This window comes from Tricharina praecox (assembly GCF_024521635.1).
Source record: "Tricharina praecox strain CBS 144465 chromosome Unknown BZA05scaffold_24, whole genome shotgun sequence".
Lineage (NCBI taxonomy): Eukaryota > Fungi > Ascomycota > Pezizomycetes > Pezizales > Pyronemataceae > Tricharina > Tricharina praecox.
In genome coordinates, this window is record NW_026250426.1 from 305,609 (window position 1) to 319,284 (window position 13,676).

The 13,676-nt window shown below is 54.5% G+C and overlaps 6 protein-coding genes across 6 annotated transcripts; 4 read left to right on the top strand and 2 right to left on the bottom strand.

Annotated features, from left to right (window-relative positions):
- Positions 1–318: 318 nt before the first annotated feature.
- BZA05DRAFT_357539 (RNAPII transcription regulator C-terminal-domain-containing protein) lies at positions 319–3,870 on the top strand. The gene is made up of 5 exons (XM_051481435.1): positions 319–477; positions 543–1,060; positions 1,117–2,257; positions 2,314–3,237; positions 3,287–3,870. Exons 1-5 carry the CDS (start codon positions 396–398, stop codon positions 3,718–3,720), a joined length of 3,099 nt encoding a protein of 1,032 aa, XP_051336753.1. The 5' UTR covers positions 319–395; the 3' UTR covers positions 3,721–3,870.
- A 944-nt stretch (positions 3,871–4,814) lies between these two features.
- On the bottom strand, positions 4,815–5,442 carry BZA05DRAFT_447543 (RNA polymerase Rpb7; the record flags this gene model as incomplete). Its single annotated transcript, XM_051487164.1, has 3 exons — positions 4,815–4,824; positions 4,884–4,894; positions 4,954–5,442. The coding sequence occupies 3 exons, from the start codon at positions 5,440–5,442 to the stop codon at positions 4,815–4,817; spliced, it is 510 nt and encodes a 169-aa protein (XP_051336754.1).
- Positions 5,443–6,553: 1,111 nt separating this feature from the next.
- On the top strand, positions 6,554–9,233 carry BZA05DRAFT_407009 (P-loop containing nucleoside triphosphate hydrolase protein). The gene is made up of 6 exons (XM_051484579.1): positions 6,554–6,760; positions 7,005–7,162; positions 7,240–7,417; positions 7,540–8,147; positions 8,207–8,602; positions 8,665–9,233. Exons 1-6 carry the CDS (start codon positions 6,692–6,694, stop codon positions 8,906–8,908), a joined length of 1,653 nt encoding a protein of 550 aa, XP_051336755.1. The 5' UTR covers positions 6,554–6,691; the 3' UTR covers positions 8,909–9,233.
- A 27-nt stretch (positions 9,234–9,260) lies between these two features.
- BZA05DRAFT_431374 (putative dipeptidyl-aminopeptidase B) lies at positions 9,261–12,435 on the top strand. Its single transcript, XM_051486186.1, has 4 exons — positions 9,261–10,049; positions 10,109–10,816; positions 10,868–12,044; positions 12,096–12,435. Exons 1-4 carry the CDS (start codon positions 9,363–9,365, stop codon positions 12,230–12,232), a joined length of 2,709 nt encoding a protein of 902 aa, XP_051336756.1. The 5' UTR covers positions 9,261–9,362; the 3' UTR covers positions 12,233–12,435.
- Positions 12,436–12,493: 58 nt separating this feature from the next.
- BZA05DRAFT_476230 (uncharacterized protein) lies at positions 12,494–12,970 on the top strand. The gene is made up of 2 exons (XM_051488239.1): positions 12,494–12,752; positions 12,821–12,970. Exons 1-2 carry the CDS (start codon positions 12,556–12,558, stop codon positions 12,915–12,917), a joined length of 294 nt encoding a protein of 97 aa, XP_051336757.1. The 5' UTR covers positions 12,494–12,555; the 3' UTR covers positions 12,918–12,970.
- Positions 12,971–13,658, bottom strand: BZA05DRAFT_407015 (putative peptidyl prolyl cis-trans isomerase). The gene is made up of 2 exons (XM_051484580.1): positions 13,242–13,658; positions 12,971–13,161 (listed from the first exon to the last, which is right to left on the bottom strand). Exons 1-2 carry the CDS (start codon positions 13,547–13,549, stop codon positions 12,993–12,995), a joined length of 477 nt encoding a protein of 158 aa, XP_051336758.1. The 5' UTR covers positions 13,550–13,658; the 3' UTR covers positions 12,971–12,992.
- Between the last annotated feature and the right edge of the window lie 18 nt (positions 13,659–13,676).

The window sequence follows — 13,676 nt, forward strand, 5'->3', positions numbered from 1 at the left end:
GTATAGTTGCAAGTGACCAGATGTTGCTACAAACATGACTCTGAGGCCCATTATCATGTGTTTGGCTGTGGCTCCGGCTGCACCAGCTCTGGGAAACGAGTGCTGCCAATTTTTCTCAGCCAGCTGTAGATATATTGGGTAGCCATTGATATGTCCACCATTGGTACATACACGGCTCGGTCCGAAACAAATGGCTGCAAGCGTGACTCGGCTGAGAACAGGCTGAGCTCAGCCGCACCTTAAGCGAGCTGATGACTCATCCTTGTATTTCCGTGGTTCTTTTCCATGAATGGCGGGGTGGTGGGGCAACGCGAACTAGGGATGGACGTCACTTCTCCCCGCCTAACCTTTAAACCTGACGCTCCCCATCTGATCGCACATCCACACGACCAACCATGAAGGAGGCAGTACTGTTCATGCACCATGTCGACAAAGACCCTCAAGAAGCCAAGCGAATTGCACAGGACACTGCAAAACGTGAGTAGCCAGCATAGTGACCCATGTTTTGTTCCTCAACGCTGATGCTGATGCGGAAAGGTAAGGTATCGAGAGCCGGGAATTCAAGCTACTCGAGGTAGTACAGTCGCTCGGGGAATACCTTACGGATGACGATACCACCGTTCGTGCGAAAGCGATCGGATATCTTGCGGCAGTACTCGGCGAGCTGAGCCCGAAATCTCTCTCGAGGCAACACCTTCCGGTCATCACACAGTTCCTATGCGATCGCCTCGAAGATGAGACGGGTTTGAAGGAGGTCGCATCTGGCCTGGCGTCGTTGACAAAGATGCACCACTTTGATAGCGACCAGGCCACTAAGGTGGCTACCGCGCTGATCACCGTTGACCTGCCAAAGCATCCGCCTACGACTCGCTTCATGGTGCTTACACTTGTGGATGCGTTGATGTCGGGATACCGGGACTCGTTGAAGGCTATGGGGGACAAGTTTGTTACCGGTCTAGCCGACATGATCGGTGGTGAAAAGGACCCGAGGAATCTGATGATCGTGTTTTCGGTGATGAAGGTGGTGCTGGTAGAGTTTGACATTGTGCGACATACAGAGGTGACATGCCCTTCATCCAACCGATCCCAGGAGGTAGGCTAACTGATAAAATGTAGTTGATGTTCGACGTCGTATATTGCTATTTCCCCATCACTTTCCGGCCTCCTCCGGACGATCCTTACAAGATCACCGCGAACGATCTGAAGGTCAGATTACGAGAGTGCATCGCTTCGACACATTACTTCGCCGGGCAAGTTTTCCCGGCGTTGATAGAAAAGCTCGACTCGACATCACTGAACGTCAAGCTTGATGTACTGCAAACAATGACGGCATGTGCTCTTTCCTACGGCCCCACGACAATATCTGCGCAAAGCTCTCAGCTATGGGACGCCGTCAAATTCGAGATACTCAATTCCGCAGCGGATGATGAAATGGCCAACGCAGCGCTGGATGTATTGAAGGCGGTTGCGTCGTCCCTATCTACGGGATTGACGATCTCGCCGCCTCCAACCGTCCCACTTGCACGTTACTTGAAATCCATCATTAAGGAATGCCTTGAGCTTCTCAAGGAGCCGCAACAAAAGCAAGCGAAACCGGCGGGGCAGATCCTTGCAGCCGTGGCAACTGCCAGTGCTCCTGCGCATGCCTTCGTGATTCAGAGCACTCTGCCGGCACTGCTACTCATCTACTCGGATGCGGGCGCAATCGCCAAACAGAGAGCTCTGATGCAGTGCTTGAACCGATTCTTCGATTCTTCAGTGGCGATTTACGGAGCTTGGACCGATGCCATACCATCGCCAGCCATCGAGAACCCACTGGATCTTCACAAAGAAAAACTTTTCCAGATCTACTCGCAAGCACTGATGGGAAGCAACAAGGATGAAAAAAGCTTCCGTCAGACGGCCATGAGGGGCCTGGGGAAACTATGCAACATCCGGCAGTTTTTGGAAGACAGCGAGATCGGAATGGTCGTACAGTACCTCGACGAAATTGCACTCGACCAGACAGAGAAGGAGGATATCCGTGACGAAGCATTGCAGAACCTCAGGACGATATCAAAGTTCAAGAGCGCATTGATCATGCAAATCACATTCCCGGCATTCATGGCTCGGTTGCCTGACTCGGAGGAAGAAAGCAGGGAGGACAATAAGCCATATGTTGGAACACTGGAGGCGCTGGCGAAGCTTAGTTTTGAGAGGCCTGTTTTCGAGGTGCTCTTGACACGGCTGCTTAACAAGCTCGAGATTGTTCTTCACAGTGAGTTCGTTCCGTCAGGTAGTTGAAACGTATAGTGCTAATCTGTGAGTGGTAAGGCGGATCGGGCCCAGAATATCCTCGTGCTATACTGTCTACACTCCTGTATGTGCTCCAGCAGAAGCCTCAGAGCGCACTGGAGGACACGAATGTGTACTACAATCGCCTTATACCTCCTCTCTTGACGAAGACCCTTGTTTCCCTAGTGGCAGGGGGTAACGGTGATTCGGCAGTTTTGGCGGACGATGGTGTGCTCGACATCACAGGCCGGCTTGTACGGATCATCACCCGGGATCTGGACACCCAGCAACAGACCATGATTGTCAATAATATCTTGGAGCTCTTCGTGAACCACAACCCCAGCGATATCATAACCGAGAAGGCCGACATAGTCGCCAACAACTTCCGGCCCATGCTCAAGGATGCAGACAAGCAAGTCGCCGGCTCCATGGTGATTTTTGCAAGTGTTCTTGCCGCTGTACCCAGAGACATTCCCTTGCCCGTCGAAAGCCTTGTTGGTCTCCTCCGGCAGACTGTAGAGCTCGCTCAAGCTCCAAAGTCTGCCGCGCACAGGCTGGCATTATTAAGGATCATCGGCTTGCTAGTAAACAAATGGGTCAAGGACCCCGCCGACTCCGCGCAAGTGAAGGAAATCACCGAGAACCTTCTATCATCCATCACCTCTACATCCTCCCCCCTCTCCGAAGAAATTCGAGGCGAAACTCTCCGCATCGTTTTCTGGCTCGCCAAAGCCCTTCTTCTCCGCGCCGACAAGTTCGGAATGGACGTGACACTCTCGTTGGTCGACATACTCGCGCACCCAACGTTCGGCGCCATTGCTGCTAGAGGCTTTGCGGTTCTCCTCAGCGAGGACGAGCTGCTGAACAAGGAAAACCATGCGGTAGTGCGCATGCTCTACAAGCAGCGGACGTTCGCCACATGCGTGCCAAAGCTCGTTGACGGCTTCAAATATGCCGACTCCAGTACGTCCCCTTCACCCGTCCCTCCCTCCTAGCCTACTAACAAAACTAGGCATAAAACCCAACATTCTCCTCGCCCTCTCTTCGATCCTCCGCTCAGTCCCCTCTCCCATCATCACCCCATCCCTGCCCTCGCTCCTTCCGCTCCTTCTCCAATCCATCGAGCTTCCCGACGCCTCCATCAAGCTGGCGACCATTGACACCTTGCAAATCACCATTTCCGAGAGCGCAGACGTGCTGCAGGAGCACGTTTCCAGCGTCATTACGCGGCTGCTCACGGCTGGAGGTCCGCCTGCCGTGCGGATCAAGTCTCTGCGGTGCCTTAAATCGTTTCCCGGGGCTATGAGGAACGAGCTGCTCCTGCCGTACAGGAGGAAGGTGTTGAGAGAATTGGTCAAGTTCCTGGATGATAAGAAGAGAGATGTTAGGAAGGAGGCCGTCGATTGTAGGGTCAAGTGGTGGGCGCTGGGTGAGGCGGAGGATTGAGCCTTGAGGGGTGGGATAAACGGTGATAGACGGTGATAGACTGGCAATGTGAATAGACAGAGTGCGAGCAAGTGTTTTCCAATGTGTTGTGCTCCTATCGCTCGGTCCCTATGGCTAGTATATCGCGTATACTACAAGCCGTATGACTGGATTGAACTCTGCTTCGCCACGATACCCTGCCCGTCGTGCCACTCATCATCCAGTTATATGAGTGCACGTTATCTACTTCTATCTGCGTAGCTCCAAGGTCCGTGAATTGGTGCTCTTACCCCATCATGTGCTAAGGATCGTGGGCAAAACGATATGTATGGCCCTCTACGCTTCGGAATATGGCGGCAACGGCAAGAAAGAAGCAGCCAGCAATCAAGCCGTACGAGTATAGTAACTCAGGATAGCACCATAGTGGGAACGGTGGCCATGGTCCTACATAGCAGCAAAAGTAGAACCACACGCTATGATCATGAGTAGTCCCACACAATGACCTAAACCTGTTTGTTCCCCTCCTCTCCTCTCCAATATCTGCCATTGGGGCAAAGAAAGCCAGCGCTTCTATCATACCTACAACACGGTAGTAACATTCTCTCACTCTCACTACGCTGGTTCTACAATTTAGTACAATCTCATGGAAGCCACCTCCGCCCTTCTTCCCGCCCTTCCAATCCCAAAGAAGCCTGAGCAACCCATCATCTAGAGTCAACCGCCCCACAAAAGAAACCCCGCCAAAGAGGCATAAAACAAAAAACAACAAAAGCAAAAAGAAGAAACCCCATTGGAACGCCATTTTTTCCATTTTAAATGTACACGAGTAAGGGGTGGTCAAGGTCAAGGTCAACGTAGAAAAAAACAAAAAGTTGGGTAGGACCACTACCCGCGGCAGCAGCAGCAAAAGCGGCAGCAGTCGGTGGAGGAGGCAATCATTTTTGGTGGTGGAGGGTATTGTATTGTATTGAGGTTTGAAACACACTGGGAGAAAGACTAGGCCTCCGCTACTACCACCGACAACGTATCCAATTAGTGCTCGAGCTTTAGTAGGTGACAATGATATCAGTGTGGTGGTGGTGGTGGTGGTGGTAGTGGTGGTGAGGTATGCGGGTTTATAAAACGCTAGATGGAAGCCCCGCGTCAGTGTGTTCAAGGCTCTGCGATAGAACCAATATACGCACCCGAGGTAGTCCTGTAGCATCTGTTAGTACGATTGTTGCGATAGAGTGATGGGCGAGAGAGACTACTGACCTCCTTAATGGATGCCGTAGCATACATCTTCCCAACATCACTCCTGATTCCCACCAGCTTCATGCGCACATGAGCGCCCTTGTTGATGACCTGCTCACCGCCATCACTGTACGCGGGCGGATTGGCGCTCTCATCAAACGGAATCTCTGACGGAATTGCCTGCTTGGAGACGAAGCACTGAAGCGATCCCACTTCGGCGAAGAAACCCATCTTGTTGACGTTCGTGACGACCGCATCGACGGTTTCGCCACGGAATGGCCGGTACACAATCGCCTTGTAGTGGATCGTGAACTCGGCGTCTCCGCGCCCCGGTATTATCTTGCCCAAGGTGATCTTTTCGTGGTCGATCACACAGATGATGAAGAATTGCCCGGTACAGGATCCCTCCACGTCGTCGTGCAGCTTGTGGATTAGGTAGTCGCGCATGTGCGGGCCGAAGTACGACGGGTGCAAGGTGATGGTCTTTTCAAGCTCACGGATGAAGAACATTTCGGCTGCGGTGTGGGGTGAGATATGCCGTCGTTGGCGAGGCGCGCGGAGGTGTCGAGAGGGTTCGACTGCGTGTTCGGAGCTCTAGGAGGCGGCGCGCTGGTCGTTCAAGTAGCGACCTACTGCTGTTGCTGCTGCGCTGTTACGCTGTTGTGCTTCTGTGCTGCTAGTGGTAAGATTGATCGAGGGTCGATGGAGATCGGCGGAGTTGGTCGTAAGGTCGTGATAGGTGGCGGAAGGCAGGTAGGCGGTGATGGTAGAAACGCGTTGAGCCTTCGAGAAGGGGAGCCGACGACGATGAGGAGACCGCGAAGGAAGGAGGCGATAGTCGTCTCGTTTGGCTATTCCCTTTGGAGGTGATGGTGACCACGGCGAAGGAGGTGATGGTGACCACGGCGAAGGAGGCGATGTCGGGCGACGCGGTGGTGGTGGTGGTGGTTTGTAGTGGTGGTGGGTGCCCGTGTTGTTGGATGAGAGGGAGGGAGACGTGACAAGAGTCAGTGGTTGTTGCAGCCGCGATGGGTTTGGGTGTCACTGGCGGCGCTTCTTTTTTGCGTCCGGATAAAGCCGCAACGAACGACGAAAAGCCGTGAGGGGGACAGAGGTCGTGCTTGGGAAAGAGAAGTCGAACAGAGTGAGATAGACGTTGATCTGAACCATCCCCATTCGAGAGCGACTCATGACGTCTGTCTGGTCTTCTTCGTATGCGAAAATCTATCACTCTCTTCCCCGACCATCGCCCGCCACGAGCACTCGGCAAATGAGGCTCTGCTGGCCACGGCAAAGTCGTCTTGCGGAGTAGCAGCGAAGCAAATAAGCAACAGCATTAAATCACCGAAATAGGCACGAATTAACAATCAAAAGTAAAGGTCGAAGTATTGGAGAAGGAGAAAGATGAGCGGAATCAATTTCCATCGGCAAGACCGTGTTGAACAGATTGTTCCTCTCTGTCCTGATATTGGACTTCATATCGACGAGGCACAATCCTCACGCCCAAGACACAATCGCATTGTCCGGGCCAAGTCGGGTCAACTCGCTACCTGATTGGCCTGTTTCGTTTGTGTGGTCGGCTCGGTCTGGCGGGTTGCCCTGCAAAATTCCCCCCCATCAAATCAAATCGACCACACCTCCTCTCCCCCATCCCACTACTACTACCACCACCACCCCCAACCCATCCCCAACTCAGAGGGCCTGCGGCATATCTCCTCTCTCCCCTCTCCTTCACGAAACTACACTTCCTATATACAAAATGTTCAGAACGGCTCTCCGCCAAACCACCCGCACCGTCGGGGCCCTCTCGGCTGGGAGGATCGTTGCGGTACGTTCTGTCTGAGAAACCCTCCCTGCTTTGTCCGAGGTCCAGAATTTTCAGCATTCCGTCATCCAAATCCCGCAACCCCAACAAACCAATCCCATCGGCAACACCCGACAAACATCGTCGACCTGCTGGGCTTGTTGGATTCGAGGAGATGTTGGATGGATTCAATTAGGAATTGGTGGCGCATTGACGGATTGTGGGTGGGGTATGCGGTGGCTGACGTCGGTGAATCTCGGTCTTATAGGCACGAAATGCCGCCCCCGCCATTGTCTCGCACGTCCGCAACTACGCCGGCGAGGCCAAGGCTTCCCCCACAGAGGTCTCCTCGATCCTTGAGGCCCGCATTCGGGGTGTCCAGGAGGAGGCTGCCATGGCCGAGACCGGACGTGTCCTGTCGGTTGGGTAAGAATCACAGCCATATTCCTCGGATAAACGAGGTTCCGAAAAAAAAAGTTACGGTTATTCATGCGGGTGCACAGTGACGGTATCGCCCGTATCCACGGTCTTACCAATGTCCAGGCCGAGGAGCTGGTCGAGTTCGCTTCCGGCGTCAAGGGTATGTGCTTGAACTTGGAGGCCGGCCAGGTCGGAGTTGTGCTTTTCGGTTCGGACCGTCTCGTCAAGGAGGGTGAGACCGTCAAGCGTACCGGAGAGATTGTACGTATTATCCATTGCCCATCCATCCATCCATCCATCTACATGGTTGATGCCGTTGTGCAACCCCACCCCCACCCCCACCATCGACGCACGGACAGTCCAAACTAACCCGACTTCTCAAGGTCAACGTTCCCGTCGGACCGGAGCTTCTCGGACGTGTCGTCGACGCCCTGGGTAACCCCATCGATGGAAAGGGTCCCATCAACGCCAGCGAGCGCCGCCGCACCGAAGTCAAGGCCCCCGGTATCTTGCCCCGTACCTCCGTCAGGGAGCCTGTCCAGACCGGTCTTAAGTCCGTCGACGCCATGGTCCCCATTGGACGTGGTCAGCGTGAGTTGATCATTGGTGATCGTCAGACTGGTAAGACTGCCGTCGCTCTTGACACCATCCTGAACCAGAAGCGATGGAACAACGGCACCGATGAGTCCAAGAAGCTCTACTGTGTCTACGTCGCCATTGGACAGAAGCGTTCGACCGTCGCCCAGTTCGTGCAGACCCTTGAGGAGAACGATGCCATGAAGTACTCCATCGTTGTTGCTGCCACTGCCTCCGAGGCCGCTCCTCTCCAGTTCTTGGCCCCCTTCACTGGATGTGCCATCGGAGAGTGGTTCCGTGACAACGGCAAGCACGCCGTCATCATCTACGACGATCTGTCCAAGCAGGCTGTTGCCTACCGTCAGATGTCGCTGTTGCTTCGTCGTCCTCCCGGACGTGAGGCTTACCCTGGAGAGTAAGTTTACACAAGATATACCAGAACAAATCGCATCGTATGCTAACAATTTGCAACAGCGTCTTCTACCTGCACTCTCGTCTTCTCGAGCGTGCCGCCAAGATGGGTAAGGCACACGGCAGCGGATCGCTGACCGCCCTTCCCATCATTGAGACCCAGGGTGGTGACGTATCTGCCTACATTCCCACCAACGTCATTTCCATCACCGATGGACAGATCTTCTTGGAGTCCGAGCTGTTCTACAAGGGTATCCGACCTGCCATCAACGTCGGTCTTTCCGTCTCCCGTGTCGGTTCGGCCGCCCAGGTCAAGGCCATGAAGCAGGTTGCCGGTTCCCTGAAGCTTTTCTTGGCTCAGTACCGTGAGGTCGCCGCCTTCGCCCAGTTCGGTTCCGACTTGGACGCCTCGACCAAGTCCACCCTTGCCCGTGGTGAGCGTCTGACTGAGCTGTTGAAGTAAGTCCACCGTCTATCCCTCGTGACGATTATGAAGGATGAGGTTTTAACAACCATCGCAGGCAGAAGCAGTACCAGCCCATGGGTGTTGAGGAGCAGGTTCCCCTCATCTACGCCGGTGTCAACGGTCATCTTGACAGCATCCCCGTCGCCAGGATCGGACAGTTCGAGACCGACTTCTTGGCCCACTTGAAGTCCAACGAGTCGGACCTGTTGGCCACCATCAGCAAGGAGGGTGCTCTGTCGAAGGAGCTGGAGGCTAAGCTGAAGGAAGTCACCGTCTCCTTCGTAAATTCATTCTTGTAAATGCTGTTTGCGGGGTGAGGGGGATTCCTTTTGCGGGTTGTGTGTAGTGTAGGATCTGTCATAGACGCAGTGCTTTTTCCAAAACTGTATTTAAAAGCGTCTTAATTTCAGAAACGTGTGGGATGCGTTTTGCTCTTGGTCTACAGAGAAAGCGGATCCTCCTCCACAACGTATATCTGCTCAACCGATGACAAAAAAACGATCCATCAATGATAAGATATTTTTCTCAACGTGCTGCCGGTCCGCTGTTCCCGTAGGGAAGCAGCCATTCGCTCGATGCAAGGGGGCAGGGGGTGGGTTGGCACAGATCACCGTCGGCAACCGGGGGGCGCAGGGTGTGAGGGTACGTGCACACGCCTGAGCTCTCGACAGCTATCCCTCCGCTTCCATTCCAATCACAACAACACTTCTCACGGCACCCCATAGCTCACAAACCCACAATAGTCGGGTAGCGATGTCAGGCCCCGAACCCTACCGCGACCGTGACGACGAAGTATCCGCCAGCTTTTCACCTCCCGACACCACACGGGACTCCATCGACAGCACCTCCACCACCTCGCTGATCCTCGAGCGCATCAATACTCAGCACAAGACGCCGCGCTACGATGATCCCGAAAAGCCCGAGGGCGTGTTTTCCGACGATGAAGACGACGATGACGACGACGACCTCGAGTGCGGCAGCGGGCGGCTGGGAGGCGTGGGCGGCACGAAGCATACCATTGAGAAGAAGATGACGCGGGCGGTGTACATCGTTGGCGGGTTGCTTGTTGCCAGTTGGTTGCTCGCGCTCGTCGTGTATCTGTCTCGCGAGGCGTACCGCTACCAGTCCTCGCCGCATGATCCCGACGCGACGGTGATGAAACCGGGAAAATCGATCACGATGGAACAGGTGCAGAGTGGCATGTGGCGGGCGAGGAAAAAGGGCATCAGGTGGATCAACGGCGAGAAGGATGGGCTCATGTTGGTGCCGAATGGGGCCGGCGACCAGTTCCTAGAGGTTCAGGATGTCAGGGACGAGGCTAATCGTAGGGTCCTCATGAAGAAGAGGAGTGTGGAGTGGGAAGGCCAGACGATCACTGTCAGCCAGTATTGGCCGAGTCCGGATTTGAAGCATGTTCTGTTGGCCAGTGAAACGCAGTCGGTAGGTTTTATGCGCTGTGTTCTCGTACGAGGAGATGCTAATTTATATGGCGGAGGTAGCATTGGAGACATTCGTTTTCGGCGAAGTATTGGCTCTTGAATGTGGATACACAGAAGGCGGAGCCGTTGATCCCCGGGAAGAAGGATCAGCGACTCTCACTGGCCGTGTGGGCGCCGACCAGCGATGCCGTAGCTTTCGTGCAGGACAACAATCTCAAGATTCGGCAGCTCTCGGACAGTGGGGATACCATCGCGGTTACCACGGACGGCGGTACGGATACCTTCTACGGCATCCCTGACTGGGTATACGAAGAAGAGGTATTCGCGGGTGCCAAAGCGCTATGGTGGAGTGAGGACGGAAAACACGTGGCATTCTTGCGTACGAATGAAACCAAGGTTCCCGAGTATCCTCTCCAGTACTTCGTCTCCAGGCCATCAGGGGAGTACCCGCCCGAGGAACTCGAGAACTATCCAGAGCTAGACTTTATCAAGTATCCCAAGGCTGGCGCGCCGAACCCCGTGGTCGACCTGCAGTTCTTCGATCTCGAAAAGAAACAGGTCTTCTCGGTCGATATCAAGAATGATTTCCCGGATGATGATAGACTAATCACGGAGGTGGTGTGGGCCGGGGCCGAACAGGTTCTCATCCGTGAGACCAATAGGGAGAGTGATCTCCTTAGGATGATCTTGATTGACGTTTCCACTCGCTCTGGAAAGGTGGTCAGGGAGGTTAATGTTGCTGAGCTTGATGGAGGCTGGTTCGAAGTGGTGAGTTTTCCTTCCTTCTTTCCGCTGGAGGATGATAGCTGATTAATGCAGTCACAATCTACCGCATACATTCCCGCGGCACCTGAGAAGGGCAGAAACGAGGCTGGCTACATCGATACTGTAATCCACGAGGGCTACGACCATTTGGCATACTTCACCCCATTGGACTCTGAGGAGCCCATTCTCCTGACTCAAGGCAAATGGGAGGTCGTCGATGCCCCCTCCGGTGTCGATCTTGAGAATAATCTGGTTTACTTCGTCGGTACCGAACGCTCCCCAATTGAGCGTCACGTCTACAGTGTCAGGCTTGACGGCACCGACATGAAGGCGCTCACCAACACTTCCGCCGACGGCCGTTACGATGTATCCTTTTCTGAACGCGGCGGGTATGCCCTACTCAGCTATAACGGCCCGGGCATCCCGTGGCAAAAAGTCATTGGCACCCCAACCGTCGACCCAAAGTTCACCCAGACCCTCGAAGACAATGCAGCCCTGGCGAAACTCGCGAGCGAATACGAGCTCCCAACCTTCCACTACTCGACGGTCAACGTCGACGGCTTCGATCTGCAAGTCCTCGAGCGCCGACCTCCCCACTTCAACCCAAAGAAGAAGTACCCCGTCTTGTTCCACGTCTACGGTGGTCCCGGCTCCCAGCTCGTCACCAAAGCCTTCAACATCGACTTCCAAGCGTATGTAGCCGCAGGCCTCGAATACATTGTCGTGACTGTCGACGGCCGAGGCACCGGCTACATCGGCCGCAAAGCCCGCTGTGCCGTTCGCGGCAACCTCGGCTACTGGGAATCCCACGACCAAATCAGCACTGCCAAGATCTGGGCCAAGAAACCCTACGTGGACGCCAGTCGCATTGCCATTTGGGGCTGGAGCTATGGCGGGTTCATGACGCTCAAGACGCTCGAGCAGGACGCAGGACAAACGTTCTCCTACGGAATGGCTGTCGCCCCTGTCACCGACTGGAGGTACTACGACAGCATCTACACTGAGAGATATATGCACACCCCGCAGCATAATACGGAGGGCTACGACAATGCCACAGTCTCGAATATGACGGCGTTGCGCAGCAATGTCCGTTTCCTCCTGATGCACGGTGTGGCAGACGACAACGTCCACTTCCAGAACAGTCTTACGCTCCTTGACCGCCTTGACGTTGCAGGGGTAGAGAACTACGACGTCCATGTCTTCCCGGATTCGGATCATAGTATTTATTTCCGTAAGTTCCCCCATCCCCTTGAGTTTCTTACTTACGACTAACAACCTGTAGATAATGCAAACCGAATGGTCTACGATCGCCTACGACAGTGGATCATCCGCGCGTTTAATGGCGAGTATGTGGGGCTGGATGACTTGAAGCCGGTTCAAAATCTAGTCATTGCTGCGGATTCGAGAGAGAAGGTGTAATTGAGTGGGTGAGGGTGTATGACTATTAGTATGAGCATGGTGGATCTTGGGAGTCTTTGGTTTGATGAGCTTTATTTGGACGTGTCGGATGATTGGATGTGTGGGATGCGAATGGATTTTGTCGACGTCATGATTTTTATGTGGCGATACAGAATTCCAATTTATTTCATTAGACCAGAAATCCATAACTGCGAGTGACGGAGAATGAGCTTTGTTGTAGGTTTTTTTTTTAGGGGCCCTAGATACCTCCACCCCTGCAAGCGCTCGTCATTCAAACATCGACTTGCCCGCCACACCAAACAGCCGCTCAGCTCACGAACCCAATGGCCAAATCCAAGCCTGCGCCCACAGCATCTGTGGCCCCGCACATATTCAAACGTCGGGGCGTCATTGTCTCGATCTCGGCCATCGTCATCATCGCGGTGGGCGCATTTACAGGCGCGATGATGAAAACCGACGTCCAAAAGACCGCCATGGTGCGACAGGTGCAGACCGAGAACCTCGAGGAGAGACTTGACCGGTGAGTCTCACATGCCGCCGCTGGGGGGGAATTGGGGGAGGGGTGCTGATTGGGGGGTATGTACATAGGTTGAAGGGCTACCGGGCGATATTGGAGCGCCAGAAGTCGGGGCTCGAGGGGAAGATTTCCGTGCTGCAGGAGAAGCGGGCGGAGGAGAATACGTAGTGGTAGTGGTAGTGGTAGCTGGGGGAATCATTTCATTCATCATACTGTACAATACTATGCTGTTATGCTATGCTGTTATGCGTCCTCGACCCGCGCCTTCCGGATCATCAACTCGTCCACCGGTCTGTCGTCCCTGTCCGTCTTGACCATTCCCATCCGCTGCACAATCCGCATCCCGCTCGTCACCCGCCCGAAAATCGTGTGCTTGCCGTCTAGCCACGGCGTGGGCGCAAGTGTGATAAAACTACCGGTACCCCCCGTCAGCCCTCAGCCCTCAGCCCTCAGCCCTCGTCGCCTATCGCCCCCGACAAGGAGCATACGTACAATTGACTCCCATTCGTGTCCGGCCCGCTGTTCGCCATACTCAAGATCCCGGCACCGGTATGTTTCAGCGAGGGATGGATCTCGTCCGCGAACTTCCCGCCGTAGATGGAGCTTCCGCCGCGCCCGGTGCCGGTGGGGTCGCCGCCTTGGATCATGAAGTCGGTGATCACACGGTGGAAGGGACAGCCATTGTAGTAGCCACGGGTAACAAGGCCTTTGAAGTTCTCGCAGGTGCGTGGTGCGTGGGACTCGTACAGCTCAAAGGTTATCGAGCCCATTGAGGTGTCGAGGGTTATTAGGGTGGTCATTGTATGGTCGTATTTGGGGTGTGGTGGTGGGTGAGGGCGAGTGGGTGTGTGGGTGTGCGGGTGGGCGACGCGTGAAGTGGTGGGGACGCGCCGGGATGGAGGCTCAAACTGGTCGACATGGCTCATA

Bases quoted from the DNA above. Each gene is read 5' to 3' on its own strand.
- BZA05DRAFT_407009 (XM_051484579.1), top strand. From the start codon at position 6,692: ATGTTCAGAACGGCTCTCCGCCAAACCACCCGCACCGTCGGGGCCCTC. The intron at 8,148-8,206 runs GTAAGTTTACAC...AATTTGCAACAG, and splicing joins CGTGAGGCTTACCCTGGAGA to CGTCTTCTACCTGCACTCTC. The intron at 8,603-8,664 runs GTAAGTCCACCG...CAACCATCGCAG, and splicing joins CGTCTGACTGAGCTGTTGAA to GCAGAAGCAGTACCAGCCCA.
- BZA05DRAFT_357539 (XM_051481435.1), top strand. From the start codon at position 396: ATGAAGGAGGCAGTACTGTTCATGCACCATGTCGACAAAGACCCTCAA. The intron at 1,061-1,116 runs GTGACATGCCCT...GATAAAATGTAG, and splicing joins ACATTGTGCGACATACAGAG to TTGATGTTCGACGTCGTATA. The intron at 3,238-3,286 runs GTACGTCCCCTT...TAACAAAACTAG, and splicing joins CTTCAAATATGCCGACTCCA to GCATAAAACCCAACATTCTC.
- BZA05DRAFT_476230 (XM_051488239.1), top strand. From the start codon at position 12,556: ATGGCCAAATCCAAGCCTGCGCCCACAGCATCTGTGGCCCCGCACATA. The intron at 12,753-12,820 runs GTGAGTCTCACA...GTATGTACATAG, and splicing joins CTCGAGGAGAGACTTGACCG to GTTGAAGGGCTACCGGGCGA.
- BZA05DRAFT_431374 (XM_051486186.1), top strand. From the start codon at position 9,363: ATGTCAGGCCCCGAACCCTACCGCGACCGTGACGACGAAGTATCCGCC. The intron at 10,050-10,108 runs GTAGGTTTTATG...TGGCGGAGGTAG, and splicing joins TGGCCAGTGAAACGCAGTCG to CATTGGAGACATTCGTTTTC. The intron at 12,045-12,095 runs GTAAGTTCCCCC...AACAACCTGTAG, and splicing joins GGATCATAGTATTTATTTCC to ATAATGCAAACCGAATGGTC.
- BZA05DRAFT_407015 (XM_051484580.1), bottom strand. From the start codon at position 13,549: ATGACCACCCTAATAACCCTCGACACCTCAATGGGCTCGATAACCTTT. The intron at 13,162-13,241 runs GTACGTATGCTC...GGGTACCGGTAG, and splicing joins GACACGAATGGGAGTCAATT to TTTTATCACACTTGCGCCCA.